The sequence below is a fragment of the Lissotriton helveticus genome, chromosome 2_1 (assembly GCF_964261635.1).
Source record: "Lissotriton helveticus chromosome 2_1, aLisHel1.1, whole genome shotgun sequence".
Lineage (NCBI taxonomy): Eukaryota > Metazoa > Chordata > Amphibia > Caudata > Salamandridae > Lissotriton > Lissotriton helveticus.
In genome coordinates, this window is record NC_136059.1 from 1,589,175,265 (window position 1) to 1,589,192,056 (window position 16,792).

Genomic DNA, 16,792 nt, shown 5'->3' on the forward strand with positions numbered 1-16,792 from the left:
ATCAATAATGCACTCTGGAATGCTTTTCAAGGTGACCCACAGTCTGCCTATTCCGAATATCTTCAATCTTCACCACACTCCACTAATATGGTAGATCTTTGGCAGCAGAATCTTCCATTTACCACTTTCCAGCAAATCCTGAAGAAGGAAGCAAAGCAACACTCATTACTTGAGGATAAGGCCATCCTGAGCAAGTGGGCCCACGCATGGATTGTCCTGCAATCCTACATGAAATTGCAACCAGTGTCATATTTGGGTCAGCCTTTCTCCAGCTATTTAAAGTATAAGTTTATAGCAATACACTTTCGTAACTTTGCCTCAACTGCAGACCAGCCAAGTTGGAAATATCAGAGCCCAAAGTCAAGTAGTCTTTGTGGATCGCTAATACAGGATTGTATTCACTTAGTTTGCATCTGCCCAGCGCTAGGCCAGGATCGCCGGAAATTGCTAACAGGAAAATTCAACGCAAGAGGCATTCGCTCCTGTTGAACTGCAATATTAAAATGTCTCGATCAAGAAGATCCACAGCTAAACTGTTGTTTGATTAAATGTATAACCAAGCACGAGGAAGAATTGAAATAAGGCCAGTGGCCTGGCAAAACGGCCAGTCTCTTCTCGCTACCTAGCTAGGTTTGAGCAAATGTAACTAATAAATTAAGTATTATAGAACATACAATAAGATACTGTAAAAAGAGTAGCATGATGAAGTTTTTAGATACTATGTTTTTTTATGTATTAGTTAACTTTTATTTAACTCCTTTGCTGCGGCAGCAATTCCGCCGCAGCGCTAGGGGGGCCACGTGGCGCTCCCATGCTTGTGACGGAACCGCTCCGTCACGAGCCTCGCCGAGCGGGCCGTGACGGAACCGCTCCGTCACCAGCACAGCGCGACCGAGGCTGGTGACGGAGCGGTTCCGTCACTAGCATGGAAGGGGTTAATGTTGCATTTTATCGTAACAGGAATAAGTGCAAGCTTTTGTGATAAGAAATTCTTTTCTTTTTTAACAAACCAGAAAAAGGGAAAAAATATTTTATGGACTTTTAATGGTGCTATGCATCGCGACTCATTGGTACATTGTTATGGTTTTAATTTAACTAAACAATAATCATATTCTGATTCTGAACTCTGGTAACTAAGACCATTTTTTCCTGACCATGATCTAAAATCGATATTTTACGCACTGGTGCTTTCTGGACTGGACTATGGGAATTCTCTTCTCCCAGGTCTAGTCCCCTTAGAGCAGTGCTAAATGCTGCTGCTGGTTTCGTTTCAAAACGCAAGACATTGAACCACAGTAACTGAGCCAACACTTCAATTCAAAGCAGTGCTTAACCCGTTCGCTGCAGGTGTCGGTCAACGGCCGTCGCGAGCACTACCGACGCGGCCCTGCCCGCTTAATGGAACGCTCCGCACTGGCGCGGAACGTTCGAAGCAGCAAACAGGTTAATTTGAGCCGGTGTTTTGGAACTTACTTGTCAAGACCAGCACTTATGACAGTCTGCACTGTTTATCTAAATTAGAGAATAACACAACAGTTGTTTAATATTTCAATGAGCATTAATCATGACTAATATCCGCGGCCTAAGCCATTATTGTAGCTTTGGGGTCTGGAATAGTCTGAAATGTCATACTTGTAGGGTTTGTTATTTAATAGTTGTGATGATTCTGTCACTGGAGCCATGTATAGAGGCAATGAGTAGTGCAAACTGCAGTGGCCTCTTGACAAGGGCCCCGGCGGGAAACATCACTTACAACGCAACTTTTACCACGCAGTGCCTTTACATCGCAACTTTTACAACGCAAACCATTACAACGCATTGCGCTGGGGGGCGCTCTAGGATAGGGAATAGGTTAATTTACTATCCAATAACCTTCCCTACTATCCACGGGGACTGGAGTTGGAATAGTAAATTAAACTATTCACTATCCAGCGCCCCAAAGCACTATGGGTTGTAATGGTATGCGTTGTAAAAACCACGTTGTAAAAGCATGCGATGTAAAAGCATGCATTGTAATGTCGTACATCCGCCCCTGCACTTATTTGTTTACAAATTAAGAATTAGGCACTGCTTCAAAGGCACCCAATAGAAGCACAAGCACAGTATAAAACAGCCTGTAACACTCACAAAGTCCTACAAATGACTGCTTCCTCTTACTTAACGGAGAAACTGATAATTTCTTGTGTCTAACGAGGATCAAGAAGTGGACAAGCCCTTCTCCTTGAAAAGTGTTAACTAGATTACTTAAGGACGCCCATTTTACACGTTCCATTGTTCCATTTAACTCCGGATTGTTTAATTTACAAGGTAGCGCATTGCTGTCTGTCATATGCTATTTTGAAGTGAAATGCTGCACTCTCATAAGTTATCCATACAGTGAGACACCTCAAGCTGTTATGAAAACCAGATGTAGTTAAGTAAAAATATAAATGGGTCTTGCCTTCATCTGAAGAGCTTTCTCTCGCTCTGCAATATTTGTCCAGATATTCGTTATATGATGGATCTCCGAGTTCAAAAACTTGTTCTGTGTCTTGTAAGCTTCCATATCATCCTAGAGGGAAAGAAAAAGTTAACCCGTTAAATCTCCTTAAAGCAAGACACACAAAGCTACAAGACTTTGTTTATGTATTGCACTCAGTTTTGGAGATTTGCAGATTTGCAAGACTAAGGGCCAGATGTACGACCATTAGGTTTAGTGAGTCGCAAATTGCGCAAAGTTGCTAAACTAACAGCTAGATGCATCAAACAACATTCTTAGAATCTTCCCCTTTGCGACCGGTGTTTTTGCATTTGGGATGCATCATCCCAAATGCAAAAATCGCTAATTGAGAAATCGCTAAATTGCGATTATTTGCATTTAAGGAATCTCAAATTGAGATTCCTTAAATGCAATGCATGAAAGTTTTAAAAATAGCGAATTCGCTAATAGGGCACGTAAATTACCATGAAGTACAACTTCATGGTAATTTGCAAAAACTCTGAAAAATGCACTAAAGTGTATTTTTCAAAGTTTCTTGTTGCGCACACACATGCCCTAAGGGCATGTGTGTGCGCAACATATGTGCACAGATCAATTTCAGGGGTGCAACAGGGTGTCCTTTGGACACCCCTGTACCCTTGAAATCGCAATCTCAATTTGCGAATCGCTAATGGCGATTCGCAAATTGAGATTGTCTTCCCATTCATTCCTATGGGCCTCTAGGCCCATAGGAATGAATGGGGAGGTATTCCTTAATTGCGACTCGCTACGGAATTCTAAGAAATCGCTATTTTTTTAGGGATTTCTTGATGCATTCCATTTTGCTATTCCTTAATAGCGAATCGGTATTTTTCGCTATTAAGGAATAGCTAAATGGGTTGCTGATGCATCTGGGGGTTAATGTACACCAGTGTCTCAGACACTGTTTGCGATTCCCAATGGGGTCGCAAATTGCATGTCTCATGAATATTAATGAGGCTATCGCAATTTGCGACCCCCTTGGGAATGGCTATCACTCCCTGGATGGTGGCCTGCTGGGGTAGAGTATAGCATGTTACTATGCATGCTATTATATCGCATTCTATTACAATGCAGTCGTTACAACGACAGCGTTGTTAGAACACGATACCTCTACATTGCAAGTCATTAGATCGACTTGATGTAGGGGGTGGGCTGAACTTAGGAATAGTATAATTTACTATTTAAACTCCAGCATGTGCAACAGTAAGGAAGGTGTTGGAATAGTAAATTATACTATTCCTTAGTTTAGAGCGCCCCCTATAGCAAGTTGATCTAATGACTTGCGATGTAAAAGTATTGGGTACTAACAACGCGGTCATTGTAACGACCGCGTTGTAAAAGCACTGCGATGTAATGGCAGTGTTGTAAACGCTGTTTCCCACTGGGGTCAGCAGACTACCATGTCTGTGACTTCTTGTTTAATAAAGCAGTTTTCTTTTTTTAAAATGCAGCCCATTTTCCTTAAAGGAAAACGGGATGCATTTAAAAAAGAAAATGATATTTTTCAGTTTCATTTTTGAAGGGCAGGCAGTGGTCCCTGGGTCATCTGCCTGCTCTCAAAAAATATTTGCAAACCCATTCATAAAGGAGAAGGGGTCCCCTGGGGACCCCTTCCCATTTGCCAGTGGCTTATCACCCTTTTAACAAGGGTGGTAAACTGCGATCGCAAAACAATGGTACATGGCAAGTGCACTCGCTATTAGAAAGGCACGCCCTTGGCACGCCCCTTCCTAATAGCGAGTCGCTAACCATATTTTTCAAGTCGCTAATAGGCTAGCGACTCCCAAAATAGGGTTAGTACACTGGGCAGATGTTTTTTGCAGTCACAAAGGGGCCAAATTTCCCTTTGCGACCGCAGCAAAAAACGATCGTACATCTGCCCCAGAGTCCCAAAAATCTCAGAATTCCATTCAACAGTTCCCGCAAATGTTTCAACGAAAGGTAGTGACCGGTAATGCACTAAAGTGTCTGGGGTTGATCCTGTTACGAGTATATGCATTAGAAGCAGCCAACACATGCCTCAGAGGCACAGAGATCATCTGGACACAAAACTAATAGATCTAGGCTATTTTATGTCTCAAAATATGCTTATAAAATGGCCACGTTAGCAAAGAAAATAAGATGTTTTTTACTCTTCAATTACAATAAACTGAGGTAAATACAAATGCATACAAACCAGTCAGGCTTTCATACAATGTTTCACAGATGGGACAAATTCTATTCTAGAATCTCACTAACATAATCTGAACATAATCTGTACAGTCAACAAACACTGGCCAAATCAAGACGTCTTGTGCAGAATACCTATTCGCTTTGTGTTCCCCCCAGATGGTCACCACGCGTGCACAGGCATTTTGTTTTTGATACAGTGGAATCATTACAAGATGACCACTACCTGTATGCCTGGATATTGGTAGCTTAAAGATTTCTGTGTTTTCAGTCTAGATGTGGAAGTGAAGCTCATGGTGTTTTCAGGAATCTCAGGCAGCATACCCGAAGACACGTGGGCAGGGTGTAAACCTGGGCATTTGTATGGAACATCCAGATTGTGATTCTCTGATCAGACTTGTTCCAGGGTCAGGTGTGGTAGAGGGGTGTCCCTTATGGTCTCACAGGCTGCATCACTGTTGGTATTGTTAGTATTCCAGGTGGTCTAGCCGTTGGTGTGTACTTGGTGAGCCAGTGGTCTGGGTGTGTGGGAAGTGGGGTTCCAAGTGGTGGGATGGTCTAATTGTCCAGTCATTTCTGCTAGGAGAACCCTGTTTTTCAGTGGTTCGCTCTGAATACTTTTCGGTAGTCTCCATAGCCTTTCATAACCTCCCACTGAGGGACCAGATGACCTGTGACGGTAGGGATGTGTTTACTGCACAAATCCTGCAAGATCTGAACCCTCTCACAGGAAATGGACTGCTTAGTTTCTTGGCAGACAGTGTATTTCAGCCACGTTCCTCTTGTTCTCAGTGCTGTGCTTTAAGAATCATCAGTGGGCTTATACGTGCGACCACTTTATTCCTTGTCTACAGCACCACGAAGCATCCAGGTGACCCCAGTGCAACGACATCCAGTCTTCAGAGTTACGTGTACAGGAGTACAGAGATGGTCTATTGACTGTAATGGCATGCAGTGAACTCTGTACAACTTGGCCACCATGTTCATAGAATGCAGGTCATGTTTACAGACACAATGCAAGTGGTGCTTTCTAAGGTCTGGATTAATATCGCAGCTGTTGCCAGACAATTATGTGAGTATCACTGGGAGAGAGGAGATATGGCTCCGCACATGTTGGGAGCCAGGAGTACATGTTTTGTTTGGGCAGAAGTTGTGTGCTTCCACAAAAAAGTGCTTGCCCTTCACACAGCTGTGATAATTTGTTTTATTTGTCTAGCTCCCTGAGCTTAAACTTTCAGGGGCACACAAATGATATTGCAATGCTTTTAAAGTGTCTTAGATAACTTGACAATGTGCGATGTTCTTCTCTGGCAGCAGCACAGATCGGAGGAGGGCAGTCATCAAACTAGATCATACTACATGGATTTTTTAGGTCTGCCTTGACAGTGCAAATGTCATTTGACCTTTTAACCTGCACCCATATAATTCTACAGTTCTTTGATTTCACACACATAAATATATATTCCCATGCTATTTACTTGTAATGCTTCACATTAGTATACAACATTCCTATAAAGCTGACTTGAGCGCTGATGATCCCGGTTTGAGTCCGCGCAACATACTGTGGTTCTATGCAAATCACTTAATCTCTCTGGGCGATTAATTGTTATATAAATATGCTGCAAGAGTAAAAGGCAAAACTCTATGAAAATATACTTCCACCAAAGCAGATGTTAACAGTATTTCAGTGGCAGGAAACTGATAATAGAAGCAGACAAGGAACAAGCATTAGTAAATGCAGGAAAATACGCTACAGCCAATAAAAATGGAGGAAAGGTAAGCGGCATACACAGGAACCAAAGAAAAGGCAGGAAAGAGAGGAGAGGGATGTAAGTCCCTTTTAAGTTTATATAAAAAATATTAGATTTCTTGCTGTGCAGGCGAATCCTAAAATAGGAGATTTAAGTTACTTACCTTAAGATGCTCAATCGTCTCATATTGTTGACGCAATGTCTCCGATGGATTAAGGCCAATATCGCTTGCAAAGCCAGATTCATTCTGGCAAACATGCTCTGTGAGCTTCAGGATGACCTGCTGCTTGGAGCTGTTCTTCTCCATCAGCATCTGAACATGCTCTTTGAGTTCAGCAATGTCTCTCTCTTGCTGGGCATTGCTTTCCGCCAGTACCTTCTTGACTTGCTCCATCTCCGTCACACGCCTCGTAAGGTCCTCGATCTGTCTTACTTTGTGCCTCACCAGCTCCAACCGGTCTTGCTCATCGGGGGCGGTGAGGTAGGCACTGCATGCTCTCTTTTCCTGCTGTGCTGACTCGAGGGCCCTGTGCAAGAGCTTCACAAGTTCCTGTTGGGAATACAACAAGAATGAGAAAACCATACTGCAGGTTGGACAAAAATACAATTTTAGTTGGGAAGCTTGAACACACCAGTTTTAGTAAAGAGTGCAAAGGGTTGGGGGAAGACATCTGTCCAGCAACCGATGACCACGCCCTCGGCCCTTTTTACTGGCTGGTGGATATCTGGTACCACAAATATGGAAAACGTTGGGTATGCTGATAGTTGAGCACAGGGCAAAATCAATTTCTTACTATAACCTCTTAAACTGTAGAGCACTTTGGCTAAGTGAGCCTGAGCTCTAACAAAACGAGGTTGAATGTTTTAGAGTGTGCTGCAGCCCCATTCAAATTACATTTCAAAATATTATTCCTGCAAAGAAAAACTAAATAAAGTTATTGGGGAATTCTGTGCCATGGGATAGGCCTTATTTATGGCCACTATGCCTGTAATTCCTCTGGGAGCTTCTTGCGTAGGGGCTGGTCTCTAAGCTGGTCTGTGCTACTGCTTTCCACTTTACACCACTTTGGGCCAGATGTAGGTAGCCCAATACTGGTCGGAAACGGCCGAAAATACCGATTTTCGGCCGTTTCAGACCGGTATTGGGCTATGGAGATGTAGGGGCTCAAAAACATACAGAATCGGTAATTTTACCAAATCGGTAATTTTACCGAATCGGTAAAATTACAGAATCGGTAAAATTACAGAATCGGTAAATTTACCGATTCAGTACATTTTACCGATTCGGTAAATTTACCGACCGGTAAAATGACCGATTCTGTATTTTCAGATGTAGGTAGCACTTTTAACAGTGCTACAGGCCTTTCAGGATTCGGTATTTACCATGTAATACAATTGCATGGTAAATAACGAATCCCTGTGTTACATGCACATCTGTGCATGTACACCTGTGCCATGTGGCACACAGACATGCCCTAAGGGCATGTATGTGTGCAACAGGGTGTCAAAGTGACACCCTGTTCCCCTTAACAATTCGGTAATTTTACCGATTCTGTAATTACCGAATCGGTATTTGGCATTGATTCCTATGGGCTTCAAGGCCCATAGGAATCAATGGCAAATACCGATTCTGTAAATACAGAATCGGTAAATACCGATTCCTACCGAATCGGTAAAAAATACCGATTTTTCATCTACATCTCATTTACCGAATCTAGAATACCGAATCGGTAAAATTCTGTATTTTAGAGTCGGTAAATAAGGATTACCTACATCTGGCCCTTTGTTCGTCCACCACCGATTTCAGCTGCAAAAATCTGCCAATATCTCCAGATGGTAAGTGGACCAAAAACAGGAGGCTGCCCCGCGGGAATCAGTGTGATAATGCCAACTTCCACAGCTGTTCCTCACTTGTCTGGATACACCGCATCAAGGCCCTGTCATTAAGCGTCCCCGAACTGTTGATGCCTCTAAGTTCAAAATAATTTTATTAAGCTGAAGTAATACGATAATGCAAAAACTGTTGATGCCTCTAATATCAGGAATGACAGCTGCGCATTTACTAGAAGTGACCGAGCCTGCATTAGCAGAGCCGAATAGAGCCAATCCAAAGGTCTGGCATGGCTCCTAGAGGCCTAACACGAGCCAACACCCTATTTAGCAAGTAAGTTGTGCAAACAACACCGTGTATGATAAAGGCTCTACAGAATTCACAAAAAGTTTATTTCTAGAACATGCTGAGGTGTTTCACTTTAGAGCAGTGCATTTCCTCACTACATGGAGTGGCCTTTAACAGCACCGATAATTTCCAAACAATACCTTATAAACATTCATGCCCCTCCTCCACCGTCATATTAGGATGCCATAAGTGAACCATGTGGCAAGGCCGTTTTTATTATATATAAAGTGTATGTAGCACAGGTTGGTGTAGACAGACCTGCGATATAGTTTATTAAAAAGATATTGGTTTATGTCAGATCACTTCCTGGGCTGAGGTATTTCTAGGTACGTACACATCTGTTAATAAAGCAAAAGGAGAACACTGTAAAAGAAAAAAGTTGCTAGGATCGCACAACTTGGTTAAGTATGAAATCTAGGTGTGAACCGAGGATTCCTGATTGTGCAATTCAGTCACTAAGGGGCTTATTACCAAGCTACTTGCGTCGCCGGTGCGTCACGTTTCCTATATTAAAAGTGATGCACCGGCTGCTATCTCACTTGGGGCATTCTGTAGCCTACCTGGTCCCATATTTCAGTCCTCCCGCCGCCGCATTCCCAACATCAGCGGCCGCCGAGAGGAGGACTACGCCACCCAGGGTGCACAGCGGCAGAAGCCGCCCTTGTCATCTCCCGCGCCCGGAGGCGCTTTAAATAGCGCGTACTCCCCGCGTCACGGGAACGCGCGCGGGATACGCCGGGCTAAGCCCGGGCAAAGGGCGGGCCGTCTACGGCCGTCAAAGGCCGGGGAAGGCTGGGCTGGGCCACCCCCCTAAAACCTCCAGAACTGTAAGGTGCTTTAATTATTTGACGTATTGTATTGTACATTAAGAACATTTGTTGGGCTAGTGAGTATTGTTTATTAGCACCAGTCCTGTGTCAATGGCAATGCATATAGGGAAAGGGAGGAAAACAGGGGTGGGTGGGTCAGTAAGTGGTACTCTAGATGATTTTATCACCAGGGCTGCGTCAGTCCTCGAATACGAGATTGCCATTACTGAACGGCGTCTGTCAACAGAACCTATGTATACCAGACGCTCGTCCCTTGGTCCCCTAATGCTCGCTACATCCCCTAATGCCTTAACAGGGCATGCTGATAGAAATTCTCCGGCCATCGAGGAAGTTAGTATAACTAGCCGAGATGAAAGTGTGAAAGAGCCAACGCTACCAGTGGGTGATACATATAAATCTCCAAGACCTCACCCACAGACACGGGCGAATACAACAGCCAACATAAAGAGAAAAAGAGAAGGGCACGCCCAAATGGGGAGATGTCCAAAGATACCCAAAGTTACAAAGACACCATTTATGGAAGCAGGAGCGACTAGGAACCAAAGTAAAAAAGCGGCTGACGCTCTGCCACCATTAAACACCTTAATGACCCCAAATACTATTGGAGCATCAATATCTACTCCCATCTCCCACCATCAGGGAGAATCCATCTCCCAGATAGAGCAATTAGTAAGGTCATTGATTCTCCCACTTCTTGAGAGGATAAAAGTAGTTAACGAAAAGCTGGAGAGGTTTGAACAAAGTACCCTAGATAACTTTTTTTCATTAAAAACATTAATAAAAATGCAGCCAAAAGAAAGATCGAATATTTATGCCAATTCATCAAATATATTGAAGGTTCCTGCAATGGCCCCACAAGTTGCAATTAACCAACCCGCTGTGCAAACTGTAGACACTACTACACAAAATGTGCCAAGTATTACTAAGCAAATTGATAAAGCACCTGATAAAGGGTCACGCGAACTAAGTAGTAATAACTTGGGAAGGCGGCAAAAGGAGAAACAAACCACCCCTAAAACAATAGTTAACAAGCCGGAAACAACTGTTAACAAGAATAAGAATGCTATACCCCTCCCTGTTAGTGTTGAGCTTCCACCAGATTCTCTACCATATGTTGTTGTGCTCACTGGCGTCCCCGAATTAATGAGTTGGAAAAACGAATCCTACCACGAATTAAAAAATAAAGTCATATTCTGGATGAACAAGAATAGACCACTACCAAGTGATATGAATGGGGAAATTCTGTTTGCCAGAAGGGCTAACTGGGTAGGTCGAAGATCTAAATATATATCTGGGGATACAATAATTGTAAATTTCAGGGATAAGCGTGTGGTGCGATTTATCTGTGATCAACTACCCCATAGTCATTGGAGCAGAATTGGCACACAGGACCTAACCTATTTTTACAACCTAGCTCCTATTTCATCGATGGCCCAATATCCCTTGGGAAGACTGCAGGAGGGGATGATGGAAAGACCTCATTTTAATTTTCCTATCCCAATTTCTAACCGCTTCATGGAATTATACGGGCTGAACGACGTGGAATGACTGGGTGATGCAGGATGGAATTTAGCAGCTCCAAGGGTTGGTGCTCCAAACAGGGTGGATGACTATACTAGTATGAGCACTCATAAAATGTTTAAATATACAGCCCCTAGCAGTAGGCTGGAACATATACCAGCAGTTTAGTAGTACAGAAGGGATTTATTCGTTGTTGAATGTTTGTTTAGCAGATAAGGACCTGAATATTAGGCATATCAAACCAGGGAGAACAGGCGATGGCACAAAAACACGTGTCACAAAGGAAGAGGAGCATAAGGACATTAGGCTTGAAGTCCCTAAGCTAACAGAATGTGATGACTATTGATCCCAATAGTCTATCATCTACGGTACTTAAAAATATACAAAATAATACTCAATCAATCAATCAGGAGTTTGTTAAAGCGCGACTACTCACCCGTAAGGGTCTCAAGGCGCTAGGGGTGGGGGGGGTTGGAGGGGTGCAGGTTCCATTCCATCAAGGAGGGGGTCTGTCGAAGAGCCAGGTTTTGAGGTTTCTTGCGAAGATGGGGAGCGATGTTGACTGTCTGAGGTGGAGCGGAAGGGCGTTCCATGCTTTGGCCGCGAGGAAGGAGAAGGAGCGGCCTCCCGATCTGGTCTTTCTGGTGCGGGGGACCACAGCGTAGGAAAGCTGGGCTGATCGTAGGGTCCTTTGGGGTGCGTGGAATTTGAGTCGGCTGTTCAGGTATGCTGGTCCGGTGCCGTGGAGGGCCTTGTGTGCGTGGGTGAGCATCTTAAAGGTGATTCTCGCCTCGACGGGGAGCCAGTGGAGTGTGCGCAGGTGCTGGGAGATGTGGCAGTGTTTTGGCAGGTTGAGGACCAGTCTTGCGGCGGCGTTCTGGATGTTCTGTAGCTTGCGGATGAGGTTTTTGTTTATTCCGGCGTAGAGTGCGTTGCCGTAGTCGAGTCTGCTGGTGACCAGGGCGTGAGTGACTGTCTTTCGGTGTTCGAGGGGGATCCATTTGAAGGTCTTACGAAGGAGGCGGAGGGTGTGGAAGCAGGAAGATGAGACAGAGTTGATCTGGCGGTCCATTTTGAGCTCGGAGTCCAGGATGATTCCCAGGTTGCGTGCGTGGTCTGTGGGGGTTGGCGGGTTTCCGAGGGCGGTGGGCCACCAGGTGTCACTCCAGGCGTCGGGGTTTGGGCCCATGATGAGTACTTCTGTTTTGTTGGTGTTTAGTTGTAGGCAGCTGTTTTTCATCCATTTGGCGACGGCTTCCATGCCTTCTCGAAAGTTGCGTCTGGCGGTGTTGGGCTCGTTGGATAGGGAGAGGATGAGCTGGGTGTCGTCTGCATATGACACGATGTTGAGTCCGTAGGTTCTGACGATGGGGGCAAGTGGAGCCATGTAGACGTTGAAGAGCGTCGGGCTGAGGGAGGAGCCCTGGGGGACTCCGCAGGTGATAGGTGTGGGGTCTGAGAGGAAAGGGGGGAGTCTGACCCGCTGCGTCCTGCTGGAGAGGAAGGAGCAGATCCAGTCGAGGGCCTTGTCCTGGATTCCTGCATCGTAGAGTCTGCGTATTAGGGTGCGGTGGGAGACTGTGTCGAACGCCGCTGATAGGTCGAGGAGGATGAGGGCTACTGTTTCTCCTTTGTCCAGTAAGGTGCGGATGTCGTCTGTTGCGGCGAGGAGGGCGGTTTCCGTACTGTGGTTTTTTCTGAAGCCGGATTGGGAGGAGTCGAGGATGTTGTGTTCTTCAATGAATGTGGCGAGTTGGCTGTTGATGGCTTTCTCGATGACTTTCGCTGGGAACGGGAGCAGGGAGATGGGTCTGTAGTTTTTGAGGTCGGTGGGGTCCGCTGAGGGTTTCTTTAGGAGGGGGTTGACCTCGGCGTGTTTCCAGTCGTCGGGGAATGAGGCGGTCGCCAGGGAGCGGTTGATGGTCTGGCGGAGCATGGGTGCGATGGTGTTGGCGGCTCTGTTGAAGATGTGGTGGGGGCAGGGGTCCGTGGGGGCCCCTGAGTGGATTGACTTCATTGTCTTCAGTGTGTCTTCGGTGGTGAGTGCTGTCCAGTCATCAATCGCTGGTTTCCGGGTGTCGGGGGTGGTTGGTGAGGGTTCAGTGTGTTGGTTGTCTTCGTCGAAGTTGTCGTAGATGCTCTTGATTTTGTGGTGGAAAAATACTGAGGGTTCTAAGCCTAAAACCCAAATTAAACTAATGTCTTGGAATATTGCTGGCATAAAAAAAAATCTAAGCGACCTAACTTGGCATGAATTTATCGATAATGGGGATATTATACTTTTCAAAGAAATGTGGGGTGTTGAAAATTATTTCAAAATTGGCTATAGATCATTTTATGCACCTGCAACCAATGTGAATAAAGGAAGACCGTCGGGAGGTCTGATAATATGGACAAAGATCACATTAGGAACTAACTTTAAACAAATTGACTGTAATAGCCTAGATATTCTAGGCATACAATTTACAGATATTAATAACAAAGAAGTTTGCATAATAAACATCTACAGCAGACTCCAGTCTTCTAATAAGGAATCTGAGACCATAGTATTCTTAGACAATATTATTTCTAGGCTAGACCATAGGACCCTGATAATTATAGGAGGGGATATTAACCGAAGGTTCGAACCGATAACGGGCATGGAAAGTATCCTCGAGTTGGAAGATAATGCCATTAATATCCCTGAAATAGATACTAGTACAGCAGTACCTTGCACAAGAGCTGCTTCTCAGCTGCTTCGTCTGACAGTGGCATATTTCCTGCGTGCCTGTAATGGCTGCTTGCCATCAGATTGCCCAGCTAGACCTACTTTCAGACGGGGCAACTGTTTTAGTCATTTAGATATAATTGTCTTGACAACCCTCTTGTCAAGGATGGTAGATTTGGTGGTGGAAGATCGCACGGAGAGCGACCATTACCCACTCACCCTCACCCTCATAAATATAATTACTAAGCTGCCCGTAGATGGTATATCACACATGCAATGCCTAAGCACCGATCCCTTACTGTCTAATAATCGCAGAACACTCAAATGGCCGACAGTTATTGGTAATGACTCCAGTATTAATAAAATATATGAGCTCTTTGTTAAGTTATTGTCCCCCCTTGTTGATCATTCACCGCAGATAACATCGTTAACAGAGGTTCACGGGAAATTGATACTGGGTCTTGGGGAATTACTTGGCAATGCCACCAAATGAGCAAATACTATTCAATGTAAGCCACCAAAAAGCTGTCTTTGGTACGATAAGATATGTCGACAAGCTAAAACAGATCTGATAGTTGCCTTAAAAAGTAAAGATATGTCAAAGTTAAAAGAAAAAAGGCAAATATACAAGAGGATGTTAGTAAGGGCAAAAAAAGGTTGGGATGAAAAAGTCTGGTCAGAGTTACTAGAAGCTTGTAAACTCAAAGACCAGACTTTATTTTGGGCCTTGATAGCCAGAGGAAAAAAAGAAGGGACACCAGCAAGGGACAAGTTTTTGGAAGCAAATGTTTGGGTTTCGCACTTCTCCGCATTATATTCATGGGGAGATAATGAGCCGAGGATTGATATTGAGGATGCAGGATCAAATGTAAGAGCGGCCCCAATATCATTCAGCATGGCAGACACTGTGGCAGCCATTAAGCAGACCCCCCAGGATATAGCGGCATAGATTGTCAAATTTAGCGGCACAAAAATGGAAATTTAGCGGCACAAAAGTGGAAATTTAGCGGCATTATTGCGGTACCGTATCTTATTCATAATCATTCCTTTTCAGCCTTAAATCAATGTAAACTGATTCAGCAGGGTATTCCACTGTGAAACTGACATGTTTAAAGTGTCTGTGACTCTATGGAAGCACAGCTTCAATCTGTCCCTCTTGAGAGGGGGCTGTATTTCCCCCTTGGGTGTTCTAGCACCCATGTATGCACCCCTGCCAGGGCACCGCTGCCTCCTGGACCCGTCCGTTTTAAAAAACAGTAATTTCTATCACCCTTTTTAACATTGAAAATATATTGATAATACAAATATGACCCATAGAGGTAGTCCTGCTTAGCTGCTGGAGCACTAGATTTACCAGAAAGTAATGCAGCGAATTTGTGAGTGGACAAAGACAAGGATATTCATTTAAAAAACTATCCTCTTTTCTGAAACCCAATGGTCTAAAAGGGGCCTTAAAACATCCCGAGCAGTTCTGAAGCGCTGCTGCTGGGTACATAGCTGCCAAGGTTTCAGATTGCTTATGTGTGACATTTTCATAAATTCACTGTACATATGAGTGACATATGAGTAAAATTCAATGACTGACAATTTCTCCTGAATCAAGCAATGAAGTCTAGGAAAACAGATAAATATCAGATATTACCTCCAATTTGAGCAAGTAGAAACTCTATGAAAATCTTGAAACTGCAGCAAAGAAATACACACGGGGGCTTGCTGCGTTGCTCCTTGATGGCTTGCCTCTAGGTCCCACATATCAAGGGCATGAGTGAGTGGCATGCACACAGAGGTCCGTGAAATAACAGTTAAACAGATGCTGACTCAGACACAAGCAGTGTTAAAAGCTGGTAGCTATAAGTACAAAAATCCCCTGACACAATGCTGCCTATAGGTGGCTGGATTGTTAGTTTTGTATGAGCCTGTGTCACTTGAAGAAAGGTGGGTCTTGTGCACAGTTAATACCACAGTAAGTCAGGGTCTTTGGGTGGACGTTTTTAAAAGATTTGTTTTGCTAGTAAAAACATTTTAAACATTTAATATTTACATAACATTACGTCAGTTGATTGAATGACAATTTTATTAAACGGAACACGTTTGGTTACATATAAAAGCTACACTTATGTCTAATAACGCTTCCTTCAAAAACGCATTTTGGTGACCTTTGAGCAGAAAGAGGTATGTAGCTGAAGTAACAGTGGTAAAAGGCCCTGCAAAAAAGTCCTCTTTGGTTCTCAGACTTGCTATCTCCTGTCTCCGTGTATTTTCCAAACTCATGCCCTTTGACCTGAAATATCCTTTTTGTTAATTACTGCTTGAAGAAACGATAAAGGGGGAACGAGGGCGATCCGAAGACCTAAGGTGTTTAGCATTTTGAAATTAAAGTCTTGTCTAAAACACTAACCATACTAATTTTTTTTAGGTTACGAAGTGCATCTTACATTGCAACATCCTTCCCCAACTTTCAGCTCCGACATATTTTTCCTGGCTCACTTTAAAATGTGTTTCACTGTGGTGGGATTATCTTTGAAGAACTACGTGCACGGCACAGTCCTTTACCCACAGGAGGCGAGGGGGGAGTAGGGGGGTGGGGGCAAACACAACAAACGCCGTCAAAATAGCCAATGTCGAATCCTACTCGCCTGCCACCACAACCGTTACGGCTGCAGTCCGGCGCTCCAATGCTGACGGCGGCGGAAAGGATTATGAGCGAATTGCCTCTTGAAATAAGATTTTACCGACAAAGAAAACATGTTTACTGTGGCAACTTTGTTGGCGCTTCTGCGCTTTTGTTGTTCTTTGGCAGAATAATGGACAGGAGGAAGCAAGTATTGGACGGCGGCACGTAGTGACGTGTGCACGCACAGCCAATTATCGGGCACTGTTTGTTTTGCAGTCACTTTGGCAAATATCGCGGCATGAATTGTAAATATCGCGGCCATCGCGCTATTCAGCCAATTTCGCGATTTTTTCGTAAATCGCGAAATCGCGAAATGCTGGAGGGTCTGATTAAGGCAATTAAACCTGGGAAAGCACCAGGACCAGATATGGTACCTGGGGACCTTTGGAAACACGAGAACATGATATGGGCCCCGTATATTAATTCCCTTATTAACGAAATTGCCAGAGGTGCGCCTATCC

At 44.2% G+C, this 16,792-nt stretch overlaps 1 protein-coding gene across 2 annotated transcripts in view; it reads right to left on the minus strand.

The window, feature by feature from the left end:
* Positions 1-16,792, minus strand: part of TBC1D2 (TBC1 domain family member 2) — a 511,011-nt gene that overhangs the window by 266,263 nt on the left and 227,956 nt on the right. For both annotated transcript variants that reach the window (XM_078676557.1, XM_078676558.1), the window contains exons 7-8: positions 6,584-6,970; positions 2,441-2,551 (exon numbers count right to left, since the gene is read on the minus strand). In XM_078676557.1, coding sequence (XP_078532683.1) covers positions 2,441-2,551; positions 6,584-6,970 — 498 coding nt within the window. The remainder of the gene's footprint in view (positions 1-2,440; positions 2,552-6,583; positions 6,971-16,792) is intronic.